This window comes from Monopterus albus, unplaced genomic scaffold (assembly GCF_001952655.1).
Source record: "Monopterus albus unplaced genomic scaffold, M_albus_1.0 scaffold4.1, whole genome shotgun sequence".
In the NCBI taxonomy this organism is placed as follows: domain Eukaryota; kingdom Metazoa; phylum Chordata; class Actinopteri; order Synbranchiformes; family Synbranchidae; genus Monopterus; species Monopterus albus.
This window is the reverse complement of record NW_018127884.1, coordinates 7314876-7329835: the sequence shown is the minus strand read 5'-3', so window position 1 is coordinate 7329835 and position 14960 is coordinate 7314876. Positions and strand designations below refer to the sequence as shown.

The 14960-nt window shown below is 40.9% G+C and overlaps 3 protein-coding genes and 1 long non-coding RNA gene across 5 annotated transcripts in view; 2 read left to right on the top strand and 2 right to left on the bottom strand.

Moving 5' to 3' along the window:
• The window catches only part of LOC109963735 (uncharacterized), an 11425-nt gene extending 4222 nt beyond the window's left edge, over positions 1-7203 (bottom strand). Inside the window, exon 1 of the long non-coding RNA XR_002275435.1 lies at positions 7099-7203. This is a non-coding gene — a long non-coding RNA (uncharacterized LOC109963735). The remainder of the gene's footprint in view (positions 1-7098) is intronic.
• thap11 (THAP domain containing 11) lies at positions 2353-4969 on the bottom strand. Its single transcript, XM_020606480.1, has one exon. The coding sequence runs from the start codon at positions 4946-4948 to the stop codon at positions 4121-4123; it is 828 nt and encodes a 275-aa protein (XP_020462136.1). The 5' UTR covers positions 4949-4969; the 3' UTR covers positions 2353-4120.
• Positions 7200-11836, top strand: gfod2 (glucose-fructose oxidoreductase domain containing 2). Of its 2 annotated transcripts, none has more exons than XM_020606464.1 (3): positions 7200-7279; positions 8662-9018; positions 10424-11836. In XM_020606464.1, exons 2-3 carry the CDS (start codon positions 8766-8768, stop codon positions 11320-11322), a joined length of 1152 nt encoding a protein of 383 aa, XP_020462120.1. In that variant the 5' UTR covers positions 7200-7279; positions 8662-8765; the 3' UTR covers positions 11323-11836. The 2 variants fall into 2 exon arrangements, with proteins under 2 accessions (XP_020462120.1, XP_020462129.1); XM_020606473.1 differs by lacking the exon at positions 7200-7279 and adding an exon at positions 7337-7908.
• Positions 11837-14524: 2688 nt separating this feature from the next.
• cog4 (component of oligomeric golgi complex 4) overlaps positions 14525-14960 on the top strand; it is a 9541-nt gene continuing 9105 nt past the window's right edge. Inside the window, 1 exon segment of the mRNA XM_020608208.1 lies at positions 14525-14907. Within this exon segment, the coding sequence (XP_020463864.1) occupies positions 14773-14907 (135 nt within the window). The 5' untranslated portion in view covers positions 14525-14772.

Sequence of the window (14960 nt, the reverse complement as noted above, 5' to 3'; positions counted from 1 at the left end):
GCCGAGGACGCCGCCCCGCTCCCCCTGGTGCCAGTGTTTGAGGGGGTCGGCGAGGACGCCGCCCCTCTCCCCCTGATGCCAGCGTTCTTTTGCCTGTTTGGTCCGGGTTCCCCTTGTCAGTGTTGTGGTCCCTGTGGTTGTCTTGTTTTTTGGGGTTTTGTTTTTCTTTCTTCGTGCCCTCCTGCCTGGCCCCCTCCTTCCCTCCCTGCTTGGTTCGGTTTTGCTTTGTTTTGTGTTTGGCTGTCTGGGAGCCATCCTTGTGTGGGGGGGGGGGGCTGGGTACTGTCATGATTCGGTTCCGCTGCTTACTGTCCGGCTTTTATTTTGACGTTACTTCCTGTTTTTGTTTCACCTTAGTTTCTGTCTTTTTGCGTTCTTCATCACTCACATTGGTTTCACCTTAGTTTCGTTATTGTTTGCACCTCTATTTAGGCAACGTCCTCCCACCAGGACGCTACCAGATTGTTCTAGACCCCAGCTCTGACTTGCCAGCATTTTCTTCGGTTTTGGTATTTTGTGTTTCTGACCCGGACTGTTACCTTGGATTATTCTGTTCTGCCTTGCCCTCTTATTTCGGACTGCTTCAGTGTTATACCGACCGTGAGTTTTGTGTTTCCACCGTGTCTTGTGTGGTTTTTTGTTTACGTTAGTTCTCTTATTAAAGAGACGGGTTTTGTTCATTACTTCCTCGTCTGGCCATTTAATGAGTTCACCTAACACCTTTCGGCCGCATCGCGTGCCGTTTCTGACAACCTCAGGTTGGGGTTCAGGAACTCCATTACATGTTTACATCAATATGACATTAAATGTTTTAGTGCTTTGATGTGAGTAACAATGACGTAAATGATGATCAAAACTGCCAATAAAAAGTTAGATGGATAAAGCAAATTAGGCCATATAGACAGAAGCTACAGCTGGCTAGCATTCAGCGCTCTCTGGTTCGATTCAGGGTTGCATCAGGAAGGGCATCTGGTGTAAAACACATGCCAAATTTCAGCATGTTGCTGTGGCGACCCCTAATGGGAACAGCAGACAGTGACAGACAGACAGAAGCTACAGCTCTGCTCTTCAAGCTTTTATCCCCCTGCTCTACTTTCAACCAGTAAAAAAGTCAAGTACCTAAACAACTGATTATCCCTTATACTACATTGTATGGGGACACACACTGAAACCACAATTAGGAATATGATACAAATTTTATTAGGTTTCCACAACTCAACACAGCTGAAAAATATGAATACATTAGACAATGCTAAACTCAGGAGCTTATAAATTGTTTCAAAAGGTGCAGTAGCTGAGTCATTCTTTGTTATTTCCTTGTATATCTGTCACTTAAACATTTGTAAATGACTCATATTTACTAGTTTATTCTGGTATGATCTGTTTTACATTGTTATATTTATTATTCCTCTCATGTATATTTGGTTTGATGATTTTCTTGTTGCTAAGTCTCTTTGTTAGGTTATTCTATATGGTTTTCTAATGTCTAGTTGTACATTAAGAGGCATGCATTTACCCATTCACTTATCTTTGTATATTTCTTATATGTTTGCATTTCTTATGTGCACCCACAGAGCTTTCCTGCTTATATTGAGGTTAATACTAGTCTATCACTACAGTATGTTAACCTTTTTCATTGCTGTGTTTCTCTGTGTGAAAGCTGTTTTACAGTGTCAGCTCACTCAACTCAAGCTTGTACTGAATACAGACAAAACAAACCATGTTATTTTCACTGCTGACACCTCTGGGGGAGAAAATATACAGTATATAACTTGTTATAGAAATCTCAATGTGCAGCTTGATGAACGTCTCTCTTTTAAAGCAACACACTGACAATTTTGTGAAGAAACTAGAACTGAAGTTAGGGTTTTATTTCAGGCTGCTACCTTCGTCTTACCAGTTCTTGACTACACAATGTCTTCATAGGTTATTCTCTGTTTAACAGTGCATTAGGATGTGTCACCAAATAAAGACCATTAACCTGCCGCTGTACTCTGTACTCCAGAGTTGGCTTGTCGTATCTCTCTATGCACCATTTTGTCACTGGTATATTTTCATTTATAAAAACATTCTAGACAGACTTATTTCAGATTCATCTTCCAGTGTTAATGTGGATCACAGGACATATCTGCTGTCTGTCCCTTAGTGTACACACTGAACTGTGTTTTCTGCTGCAAATACTTGGAATGGTTTGCAGAGGGAAATAAAATAATTTGACATCACAAATTAAATTTAAGGGCATGATGAATGATTGCTTTACAACTTGTCTCCGTCTTTAGCACACTGACACCCTTTATACATTGCTGCCTGGTTTTTGAATACATATCATTTGTGCATTTCGTGTAGTATTGTCCTGTATGAAACTTGCATTGCTGCTGTGTTGGCCAGGTCTCCCTTGAAAAAGAGGTTGCCATTCTAAATGGGATTTTAATAAAGGTTAAAAAAAAATGACAAAGATAATTTTGGGTCTTAGATATATATGAGCACTATTGTTAGATATTGTATAATGAATGCTGTAAAATGTGATCCACTGTAACTGTCTTTCTGACACCTCCAGGGTCTTTGGAGGTTTGATGGGATTTGTTTTAAGTTCTGAAGAAAACACACTGGCGCCAAAACATCATCTTGTGGAGCAAAGTCTGTGTTGTGTAACTGTCAAAATGCTCCTGCCTAATTTCAAGTATTCTTGCTTGTTCACTGCCTACAGCAAAAAAGGTACCCCTAGACATTGACATAGAGGTTACTGGAGTCACTTCACCTTTTTTTAATCTCATTTCCAAAAAAAAAAAAAAAGAGTCCAAGCAGAAGTCCTCACTAACAGTCAACTGAGTTTTTACCCCGGTGGGATGAGCCAACACCACCTTAACAAAATATAAAGGCAATACAAATAGCACAGGTTCTCCTGACTGTTTCTGTTTGTTACTGTGGCACAGGACAAATCCAGGACATTTGCTGATGTGAGAAATTACTCAGCACTATTTCAAAATGAAATTTACTTCAAAATGAGAATAAGAGAGTAACTTTGAGAGCCAGTTCAGAAATGTAAAATGCATGTAACATCCTGTCTGTAAAACACTTAGGATGAAGAGATGCAGACCATAAACAGGTACATAAAATTCACTGATCACACAGAAACAAGCTTGTGCTGCTTCACAGAACAGCCTCAGAGACAAAGATCCATGTTGCATAAGGGATCTTGGAAAAAACATCTTTGTGTACTTCCTTCGTAAAGAGGAAAAAAAAACAAGGTAAATGCAATTCAATGCAAGTCTTCAAAAAATACCCTTTAAAAAAATTATCTTTTAAGTGCCCTTTCAAGTGTTAAACTCATTTTTTGTTTGTGTACTTCCTTTGTAAGGAAAAAAAAAAGCAAGGCAAATGTAATTTAATGCGTCTTCAAAAAAATACCCTTTAAAAAAATTAATATTTTAAGTGCCCTTTCAAGTGTTAAACTCGTTTTTTTGTTACACACATTTATTTAGCAACCAAACTAAAGAAAAATAACTTGGTACCTTTAAAGGCAACTCAGATAAAGCCAAGGTAGAGTTTTATCTCACTCACTAACACTGTAAGTGTGCCAAGAGTAGTGTTTTGGTTACAAAAAGTCCTATGGATACTTCATCTTGGCATACTTTATCTCTGCAATCATTTGTGAGAGAATCATTTCTTGCAACAACCTCCTAATATCAATATCTAAGTAAGGAAATACAAACTTTGCAAGAGAAATCTTAAGGAGAAAAACTTTATATGCAGCTAGGCCGTCTGGAGCATCTTCGTTCTGTCTTCCCATCAGTCTGTTTATAAATATGTAAGCCTGTCTAACTTGTAACAAACTACGAGTCTCCCTTGGATGAAGAAAATGTGTTATTGACCGTGGTTGGGCTGTGCGTGTTTCTATGTTATTAGCAATGAGATTATTATTATCTGCTACTAGCCAGCCAACCTTTTTTTCATCAGGCCTACTAAAAATGAGCTCTACTTGTGGAAAATAAATTGTCTTCGCTCGTAATTTTATACAAAATAGACAAAACAGGGCTGGGTCTGCTGTGTTCAAACCCCTCGGTGTCAGGTCCTTTAGTCTGAGTCTCTGTAACGGGTCCTCTCCGGTGATGTTTGCCCATCAGATCTTATTCCGGACGTTCAAAGCCACCGAGTTGCCGTACAGCAGCCGGTCCCGCTCCCGCACCTCCTCCTGCAGTTTGGCCTCGGCCACCCGCAGCTGGCGGATGGTTGCCTTCATCTCCTTCATCTTCACCTCCATCAAGGCGATGATGTCCCGCTGCTCGTTCAGTTTCCGCAGCAGCTCAGCGGACGTGGTGCCGGTGGTCAGCGAGTATGAGTGGTCCAGCGGGCTGCTGGTCACACTCACGTATTGCACGGCCGACTGGTTCACTGTGGTTTCGGCCGATGAGTCTTCGGGGTTCAGCTCATCTGCGTTGCCGATCGGCGCGGTGAAACAAGTCCCCTCTGTCTGGGCGGGCAGTCGCGCCGTGCCCAGATACTCCCCGTTCTGGCCTATCTGAACCACGGTGATGCTGTCGTCGCTCGCCTCGCCACCAGCACTGGCCTCGGCTCCCTCTGCCGTGTTGCCCAGTACACTGGTGAGGACAATCCCGGAGGTCGCTGCAGCGCCGGGGGCAGGAGCCGCCGCGGACACTTTCCTGCCTCTGCCACGCCGACTCCTTCGCTCGTTCACCCCCCGCAGCGGGAAGAGCGACGGTACTCGGATGGTGTAGGTCTTCCTCCCACCGGCGAAATGCACGCTGCAGACTCGATGTCCTGTGGGGGGCTGGAAGGTGCTGAAGCAGCCGCTGACCCCGGCCCGGGAGATGTTCCTCAGCCACAGCTCCCTGAGCGCGGTGTCCTTTGGAAATGTGTAGAAGCGCAGGTCCCGATCCCGGTGCGAGTTGTTATAGCAGCCAGGGACACAGCAGGTGAACCCAGGCATGTTTACTTCAACGCTGAAGATAAAAATACAATGTTTGGAGGAAGTTTGCGGTTTTTTATTGTTGTTTCTTTATTCTGTGCGCTGTTATCACGCTCAGCGGCCTGCAAGCGGAACTACACGTCCCACAACGCTAACGACTTCCTGTTAATTTTTCCACCAAAAGTGAGCCACCTTTCCTCGTACGACGACTGAATCCACCTAAATCTATCCGGACCCAAAGCATACGGTGTTTGTACTTATATTGAATCCGAGACTGATTTTCTTTTAAACAATTTCGACCGTAATTGTTTTGTTTTGCTGTTCGCGCTGTTATCATGAAAACCATGCTCCACAGAGAACTAAAACTCCCATGAGCCCTTGCGCTTCCTAGCCAACTTCCGTCAGTATTGTAGCGCCCCTGCTGCTCAGAGTGTAGTACCACACGCCTGAGCTCAGTGAAGGAAACGGGGCACTGCAATCTTTTTATTTAGTATAAGCTGTGGTGGAGAAAGCGTTCAGATCTTTTACGTAAGTAAAAGTACTCCGTGCTGGAAAAAGTACTCAGATAGCTACTTAAGTAAAAGTAGAAACACCAGAGTGCAAATACTCTGTTACAAGCAGAAGTCTGTATTCAAAATTTTACTTATCAGTAAAAGTACAAAAATATTAGCAGGCAATTATAGCCTACTTGAAGTAAAAAAATAAATAAATACAAGTACTCATTATACAGAATGGAACATTTGACTGTGACTATTATATGGCTAATAGATTACTGAACTGTAATTACTGAATTGTGTACATCACATAATGTTGCAGCCAAAGTGCGCTCATTTTGACTAGATTGTCTTTACTTATAATTTGAATTACTGCTGGGTATCTTGTAAATTCCCAATCAGGGATCAGCAAAGTATTTTATTTTATTAATCTGATTCTGAAAAGTAACTAGTAGGGCTTACTAAAGTTATCAAATATCTGTCTTTAAAATGTAGTGAAGTATGAAGTAGCAAAAAATAAAAATACTGAAATACAGACCAAATACTTCAAAATTGTACTTAAGTACAGCATATAGCTACTTAGTGTAAAATACACTATTACAAGTAAAAGTCCTGTATTGTAATTTTTTAAGTAAAAATATGTAGGCTCAGCACAATCATCAAAATATACTTTAAGTAGAAAAAAAACCTTTGTCGAATAGTGTGAATGACAGTATTAAGCTTATTAGTCATGTATTAATGTGTTTACTGGTAGAGGTGCTAATTTATAAAGGTTATGTTATTTATCTGTGTCAAGCCTCATGCCTGCCCCATCCCATGTGAGATTACAAGACTACAAAACATGCATCTTACACATACAAAGTCAAAAAGAAAAGTAAAGTTAGAACAATATAATTAATTATCTATTTTTTCATATAAGATATCCAATCCAATAAAGTGTTCCCAGAAAAGAGCTGCTGCATATCAGTCTGATCATGTGCATCATCCATGTTCACAAAATCATATTTGTTTTATCTTACTAAAGAATATAGGACTGTTGTTGTATTATATGGATTAATGTCCTGATAACTTTCTCAATTACCTGATTTGATTGTTTGGTTTGTAAAAGCTGCAAAATCACGGACACCACCACAGAGCCTGTTTTGTCCAGCCAGTAGTCTAAACCTAAATAAGTACTTGTGAAATGGAACCAGGAAATGTTTGGCATTTTGCTTTAAACTGACAAGTAATGGGTATCTTTTCTGTAGCAGTGTGGAAGTAAATGAAGCCTTGAAAACCTACAGATGTCCCAACTTATGTTGATTACTTAAATTCTATCTGTAAACAAGCAGTGCTGGAAAAGACTGTGTTACTACTACAGCCTTTAAAGCATTATTTGGCAAACGACATTAACCAAAACAACTGACCTTTACAAGGTTTCATCCTATAACCTAGCAGGATAATAGCCCAAAACAAAAAAAAAGGCTGTGCAGAAGAAAATAACAAGACAGCCAACTTCAGAAGAAGAAACAACTGCAGCAGTTCTATCTACGCGAACAATACAATTTAAATTGTAGATAGAATTCTACAAGTGTGTTTGGCTGTTGAACTACAACAAAAACAACTGGAAAAATTTGGGTGTTCAAGATCATTTGACCGATAGTAACCTATACCCACAAGTTTATTGTACGTGTTTACTTGCGTATGGACGAAGTAGTGGCATATGTCTCCCTTCCTTAATTCTCCGTTGGTGACACATCTCCAACCTCTCTTAGTATCTCTGTTTCTTCCCACAGTGCAGCTGAAGTTACCATTAGCAACTGGGCAGTGCCCGGCTCAACGCCTATCAACGTCGCTGATGTCTGTGTAAATACGGCAGGTAGCTAATGTTATATTTTGCAGTCGAAACATTTTTGTACCACATTTTGACACCGTTAGACAGGTTAGCTATATATGTGAACTAGGTAAAGTGAAGTTTTGATATGCTTTGCGAATGTCTAGCTCGTTGGCTAGCTGAACAGGCTAGCTAGCTAGCCTTATCAATAACCTCACTGTTCAGCTAGCTTAGTGAATGTTAAGTTAGCGTTAGCTATCCGGTGTAGTGTCGAGATCTATTCCCCAGTCGGGATGTGTATCCCCTACCTGAACCCTACCCTTATCCTAATCATAACCACAGAGGGGGGCGCTACTAGAAAACAGTTTTAACAGGGGGAAACATCCTGACGAGGGAACAGATTTCGACACAACACTGGAGCATACAATGCTATGCCTATCTATGCTGAAATAGGGGGCCACTTAACGCAAATTTGTGTTATTGTAAAAATCTCAATAACGACACTTTCGATTGGCCTTGTTACGAGCAACATAGCACGCACGACTAGATTACTTTAAAGAGGTGTATGAGTGACTTTCAGCCTGGTAAATCTATGTTTGATCCGAATATTTGAGTCCTAAGGTAATGCAGTATGAAGAGGAAAGAGAGGTTATTTTTCTCCAGAGGTTACATAGGTAATGCAGGTGCACAGTCACACACTCACTTTTATCAGTATGTTGTACAGACATGTCTGCGGCGAGAATAATGAGGCACGTCAGCTCTTTTCAGCCACTGGCATTTACATTAACATTACTGGTGACTGAAATCTTCACAGTTACACGTCCGTAACAGTTTAGGATTAGGACATTAAGAGGTGGAGAGGCGAGAGGGCCTCAGGTTTAACTTCCTGAGTTCAATAACATTTGGTTCAGGATGAATGTTATATGGTAAGTTATTTGTACATTCAGCTGTTCTGTGAGAATGTTTTTATACAAAAATGCCACTTAAGGGAAAAGGACAGATTGCACTTGCTATAGAGGTGTTGCCTGTTGGTGGGTGTGGAACACTGGAAGAATGGCATGTTAACTATGTGGTAGGACATAATGTAAGTGGCTGTCAGAGATGGCTGATAAGAAAAACTGGTCTAAGGCTCCAATACACATATTTTCATGTTGCAATCTGTCGATCCGGGAGATAAATTGGTATTGTGCTATGAGGCAAGTTATTGTCTGTGGTTTTGGTAATTGTCACATTATGATATACATATAAATACAGTACATGCATATATTTAATTGTGTCCTGTCATGGTCATAAATCCTTCATTACAATAAAGTGAGTAAAGTGATTTTTTGAAGTAATTTCAGATGGGTACTTTATGGAAGCAGAAATAATTGTAACCCAGATTATTGTTATCAAGCTGTTAATAGGCTGTTCATTTATCTTTATAGATAACTTTCCCAGTAGTAAAGGCGCTGACAGACGAGTGGATCATAGGCTCTTGAGATGTTAGGCTGGCCATGGTTCACATAAGGTCACAGTGAGTGGCGCAGCCATGTTGCCTGGAGTTGGTGTGTTTGGCACCGGGAGCACGGCCCGAGTGCTGGTCCCATTGTTGAAGGCTGAAGGCTTTGAGGTTCATGCTCTCTGGGGGCAAAGTGAAGAGGAAGCATGCTGCTTGGCAAAGGAGCTCGGCATCCCATTTCACACCAGTCGATCCGATGATGTCCTGCTGCACCCAGATGTCGACCTTGTTTGCATCTATATCCCGCCCTCAATGACAAGGCAGATTGCTGTCAAAGCACTGGGTAAGAGGTCACACACACACTTTTACTAAAGTGCTGGCTTTTTTCCTTACACCAAGCTACTCTGTACAAATACCCTTGATATATTTAAAGTGTATTTACTTGCACTTCTAAACTTAACATTTACCTGCATTCACTCCACCACAAGCCATGAAACATATAGCACTGGTGCAAAAAAAAGAGAATATTGGTGGCTATTCATGGAAAAACTGCAATTTTCTTTGTTTTACCAAACAAATTTTGGGATTATGTGAATGATGATGCTCTGGTTTAAAAATGTGCAGGTCTTACGTTCCTGTTCAGCATCTGATTTACACAAACTGACCTGACCAGCAGGGTGTGGCAGGTTGGCTCTAGAACAGACTGGAAATGTTTCACTGTGGTGATAGTACTTCACAAAAGATGTATGCACTGAAGATGGCTGGATTCTACTGTAACATATTTCTTCCTGTAAATGTAATTAATGGTGATGATAGCCATGATGACAGAAAATGTAGTAACTTGAGGGGATAAAAAACAAAAACTTAAATATTCCACATCTTACATCTCTTAGCAGCAAACTAACACAAAAATGATCAACACTCGGTCATCTCAGAGTAGAGTCAATCTTTAAAGTTAATTTACTGAATCTGATGGAATTCCTGAGTGTTGACTGCAGCTTCCTGTCTTAGTTGCAACTTCCTGAGTGTGACCACGCCAAAGGATTTATCCATGGCACTAATTCCATTGGGTACTTAAGGCCACCGATATCTATATTTAAAAACTACACACAGCCCTTGCTATCACATCTGGTCACAGGAGAATTTTGACTGTTTATTCATACCAAAACTCAGGAACCGGACAGTTATGCCATCTATGGCTATCAGCTCCTCGATGTGCCTGAGCTCTGAGACTTCAAGTCTACCCTGCAGTCTCAAATCAGATTAATAAAGACTCATTTGCCATGCTAATAGGTAGACAAATGCAGTTTGTGGTGTTAGCTAAAACAAATGTAGTTTAATACAACAGGCCTGCAATAAACCCTACCTTTTTATTAAAACTCTCTTACAGAGTTGTTGAATGACATGATTATATGGATGTCAAATGTGTTATACAGAAAGCTGTTTCTGAATTGTTTTACTCTCATTTCAATAAATGGGGGAAACAACTGAGTGTACATCAAGTATTAATTGTGTGTCAAACTTTGTACCCTTAAAGTAGTAATTAACATATGATCACCACTTTTACCGGCAACATAAGAATATTTCAAAGAAGGCAATTAACTGTTTAACAAACAGAAAATCATATAAGGGTTTATGTGGGTGATTATTTCTTTGAAATTTAGGACTCATTGTCTTTAACTCAAAGACAATTGAACTCAGTCTTATCTGAATATTATTAACCCCTATCTTTCTTTTTTTCTCTGCAGGTATAGGTAAGAATGTTGTGTGTGAGAAAGCTGCAACCACTGTGGATTTATTCAAGATGGTGACTGCAGCCAGATACTACCCCCAGCTGCTCAGCATCATGGGTAATACCCTGCGCTTCTTGCCAGCTTTTGTTGCAATGCACCAACTACTGGTGGAGGGATATGTTGGCCAAATGCAGGTGTGTGATGTCCGGGTCTATGGCCCGAGCCTCCTGGACCAGTCGTATGGCTGGACTTGTGAGGCGCTGATGGGAGGAGGGGGTCTGCACACTGTTGGTTCTGCCATCATTGACCTTTTAAGTTACCTGACTGATGCTCGAGCCTATCGCGTCCATGGCTTACTGCGGACCTTTGTGCAACAAAACGGTTTGATCCGAGGCATCCGCCACGTCACCAGCGATGATTTTTGTTTCTTCCAGATGTTGATGGGTGGACCTGGTTCTGGCTCTGGTGTGTGTTGCACTGTGACCCTGAACTTCAACATGCCAGGGTCATTTGTGCAAGAGGTGATGGTAGTTGGATCCACTGGGAGACTGGTTGCCAAGGGAACAGAACTATATGGCCAACGCAATGGGAGTAAAGGTGAGGAGCTGTTGTTAGATGACAGCGGGTGGGTTGGGCCAGAGGTGAGAGACATGCCCTTGCCTCACCTGCAGGGGCTGAGCTCCATGGTAAAGGCACTGAGACAGTCTTTCCAGGCTCACGAGGAGCGCAGGTCATGGGCGCGAGAACCTGTTGCCATGGCACCAACATTTGAGGATGGTCTGTATGTGCAGACGGTGGTCGAGGCGGTGAAGCGGTCCAGCTGCAGTGGAGAATGGGAGTGTGTTGAGATCATGAGTCAGGAGCCGGATCCTAACCTCAACCTGTGTGAGGCTCTGCAGAGAAATAAGAACTAGATATATTTACACCCAAGTGTAAACGTTACATATCTGACAAAACTGGGCTCTGAATGGTTTTCCTTTAATTCAGCTGCTTTGGTAGTTTACTTTACACATGACTACTTTGCATATTTACATTTTGCCTCATTTTGAACTGAATATTTTGACTGAGAGAACATAGCTGTTTTGTGGATGTTAAACTGCCACCATTGTGATTTGTTTGTACACTAAATGTGTCACAGCTCTATTATTCTGATTCTCACCAGAGACTATGGCAGAATTGAAATGTTTCACCATAGGGGCTCAACCTCTGTAAAAATCAGAATAATGGAGCAGTGCAGAGTTAATTTTTTTATTTTTAAGAGTTGAGATGTATATTAATAGTAAGTAAACTGTGATAGTTGACTGCATATATAGGATAACAGGGATTGAGTAAAATAAGCTATATACAGAGAACAGAATAATTTGTAGCATTGCCCCTCAAAATGCCTAAATCTTAATACTTAATTTTAAATCTATCACTCACACTAGAAATGACTGTTGCCATAGCAACAGCTTTCATGGTGGGGGAAGTCCAAGAACCCTTCAATCCACTGCTAGATCATCCATATCTACAGTAATTCCGGGGGATTTCATAAGATGTTGGGTTCCTGTTTTCCATTGTGAAAACCTGTCAACAATGATAAAGCATTTAACTACTGAAACTGACTGTGAAGAAGGAAACGTTTAAAAGCTGCCTGTCAAACTCACATGTAGGACAGGTTCCAGGTCAAGTAATATGTTAAAGCTTACATTAGAAGAAACAGAATTTTGAGATTAGTGACCTTCTTTCATTTAACTGTCAAAGTTTTAGACCCTAAGCCCAAGTTTAAAATGTGTAAAAAGTGTGTTTACATGTGTTAATTATTGAATTCATTACATGTTTTAACAGGATTTTGTTTCATACACTCTTTGCTTTTAAAGTTTACTTAAATCCAGAGAGTGGGGTCATCACCCCACCACCCCTTTATAAACCAGTCATCCTGAAACCTTACTTATCTTTTCACTGAGTAGAACCACTGGATTTGACATGCATGAGAGTATAAATATGTGCCATGCTAACCTGCTCAGACCAAGACACAGGAAGTGTTGGAGGGTTTATGGTTAAAGTCACTCACTGCATCTCAGTTCTGCTGAATGTCCTAATAATGAATGTCCTAATACCGAAGACAGAAGCAGTGCACTGGTTTGGATTGTTTGGTGCGTCTCTTTCTTACACCCACAGGATCTACAGACAAAGATACATACATGCTACATGCTTACCTCATGCCATCCCAACAGTGCTTTATTAAACATAACGCATTTGCCTGCAGGATGCTCCATAACTCACCACTTTTAAGATACATTCCTACTGAGTGTTCACCGCTGTCTCAGCTGTTTTTCTTTTGGGGTTTTTTTTTTTTTTTTTTTTGCACTAATAAAATGCTGCATATTTAATATGCAGTGTAACACTTGTGCCAGCCAGCTCACTGCAGAATGATTTTAACATTTATATGTATAAGGAAGACTTAATGTATTTATTTATGTCATGGTATAGAGGAAGTTTCCCATTGATTATTCTGTTCAAGTTGGTTTTCACCCTGTGAATTTCTGTTTAAAGCTGTAATTTTTATCTTGTTTAGCTTTAGTATTGTTTTAATTGATAATGCATTTTCGAGCACAGTATGTTGCATTTAAGTTGGAAAACTGTATTGTTCATCTGCATTTCCTTGACTAAATACAGTTGTATTCATTAACTGTGTTTTTCAGACTTTTTATTAATTCTGTAAATAATTCTTTAATTGCCAGATCATTATTTTGTATTGGAAATCACAGATAATAGGTGCTCAGTATCTTTTGATACGGTATGCAGTTCTTTATTGAGGTGAGCATTGAAGCAGTACTGCTCCCTTATTTATGTTTTATTCATTCATTCATTTTTAACATAATACCATATTTTGAAGAAAAGAATGTTGTAGCCCCTTATATAACACAGGGTGGCAGCAGTGCATTATGGGGCAGACTGCGGTGGGCTAGGCTAACTTAGCACTAGCTAAACTTATGAACATACCATGCAGTGGAGATCACACTCTTTGCCTATAGCTGGTTATAAACAAGGTGTGATTTACACCACAGTGATTATCTAATGCTGTATTTTGATAACAGAGCTAATGAGTGAGACGTCCTGTAAAAGAACTGTAGTTTGGGGCTTTTTTTAAACCCTTCTTTTGAAACTTGCATTAAAAGTCTCAGGAGCATCTGACAGAGAGAAGTGTGTGCTGAGGAGAGAGCAGGAGCTGAAAGAAGCTCTGAGGAGAGCACAGAAGAAAGGAGCTCAGGCTCTGGAACATCAGAGGGAGCTGCTGAGAAGCTGCGTGCAGTGGATGCCAGAGAGGCAGCTGCAGAGAGGGAGAAAATAGAGTCACTGAGGAAAGCACAGCAGGAGGAAGCCAAAGACCTGAGCTGACAGAAGAGCTAGAGAAGGAGAAGGCAGAGCTACGGGAAAAATGGGAAGAGTTTCAGCATGAAAGAGAGGAACTTCTTTTGTTTTCCAGAGGACCGTAAGCCTCCTGATTGTGGTACACCATGATAACAGAACACAGGATGTGGCTCTCTTCCACACTTATCACTGATTTGTCATCTTATATAAACAGTTTGGAACTAATTCAAACACACAAACATGTACAAAATGTAAACTCCTTTCATCAGATATATTTGCCAAACAGTCAGTGGACAGTTGACTTGGGTTGTTTTACAGCTGATGTCCTGACATCCAGCACAAACCTCTCCTGCTCCAACTCACCCTGTAGTGACTCACAAACATGAACATATAGGCAGAGATTGGCTGTAAAAATGTTTCTTGTGTCTCTTCGTGTCTCCAGCACATGATCAAACTTTCTTATGTGCTACCACAATAAAACATGTCACAAATAAGTGGTGTGACAATCTTATGAAACTTAATTGACACTGAGACTTAGGGTACTATTTTTGCACCAGATCACGTGGACTTTACGGGCTATAGGAAAATATGAAGGTGCAGGCCTATATGCATATTTTTAGTATTTTCTTCTGCCTCCTTCTTGAACTGCAGTGGAAGGACTGTAACAAAAGTGAGGACATTTGTACTAAAAACACTCGAACTTATTTATATACAGCCTACTTGAAAATTTGTGAACGTACATAAACATACAACGCATGCGCAAGAGCAGAGTCTTTGCTACCCAGAGTATAGCTTTTCAGGTAGTGCTATCTCCGATGGTAACGTGTGGGTCTATCTTACAGGTGGTTACGAAAAATATTAGGGTTACTGTTGAGGTCAAATTTATCCACAGACGAGGAGGCCGCGTGTTTTTACCGCAGCCCATGTTATCTTACGAATAACTGTTGCCTGACAGGCTAAATCCAGGGAGAATTGACTGCTGATACAGAGCCCAGTTCCGGTAGCGGAAGATGGCAGACAGTGGACAGTCGTCAGTGAAAAGATGCGAATCTGGCTCAGTGTCTTCTGTGAATATGGAGACCATCTCGGCATTGACGGAGCTAGAGGACCTGGAGAGAGTTTACCAGCAGCTCTGCGCGGAAGAGGTTCGTATAAAGAGCACTTTGTTCGTCTTTGTGTTAGCTGTCGTCTTCCACGT

Bases quoted from the DNA above. Each gene is read 5' to 3' on its own strand.
- thap11 (XM_020606480.1), bottom strand. From the start codon at position 4,948: ATGCCTGGGTTCACCTGCTGTGTCCCTGGCTGCTATAACAACTCGCAC.
- gfod2 (XM_020606464.1), top strand. From the start codon at position 8,766: ATGTTGCCTGGAGTTGGTGTGTTTGGCACCGGGAGCACGGCCCGAGTG. The intron at 9,019-10,423 runs GTAAGAGGTCAC...TTTTCTCTGCAG, and splicing joins GATTGCTGTCAAAGCACTGG to GTATAGGTAAGAATGTTGTG.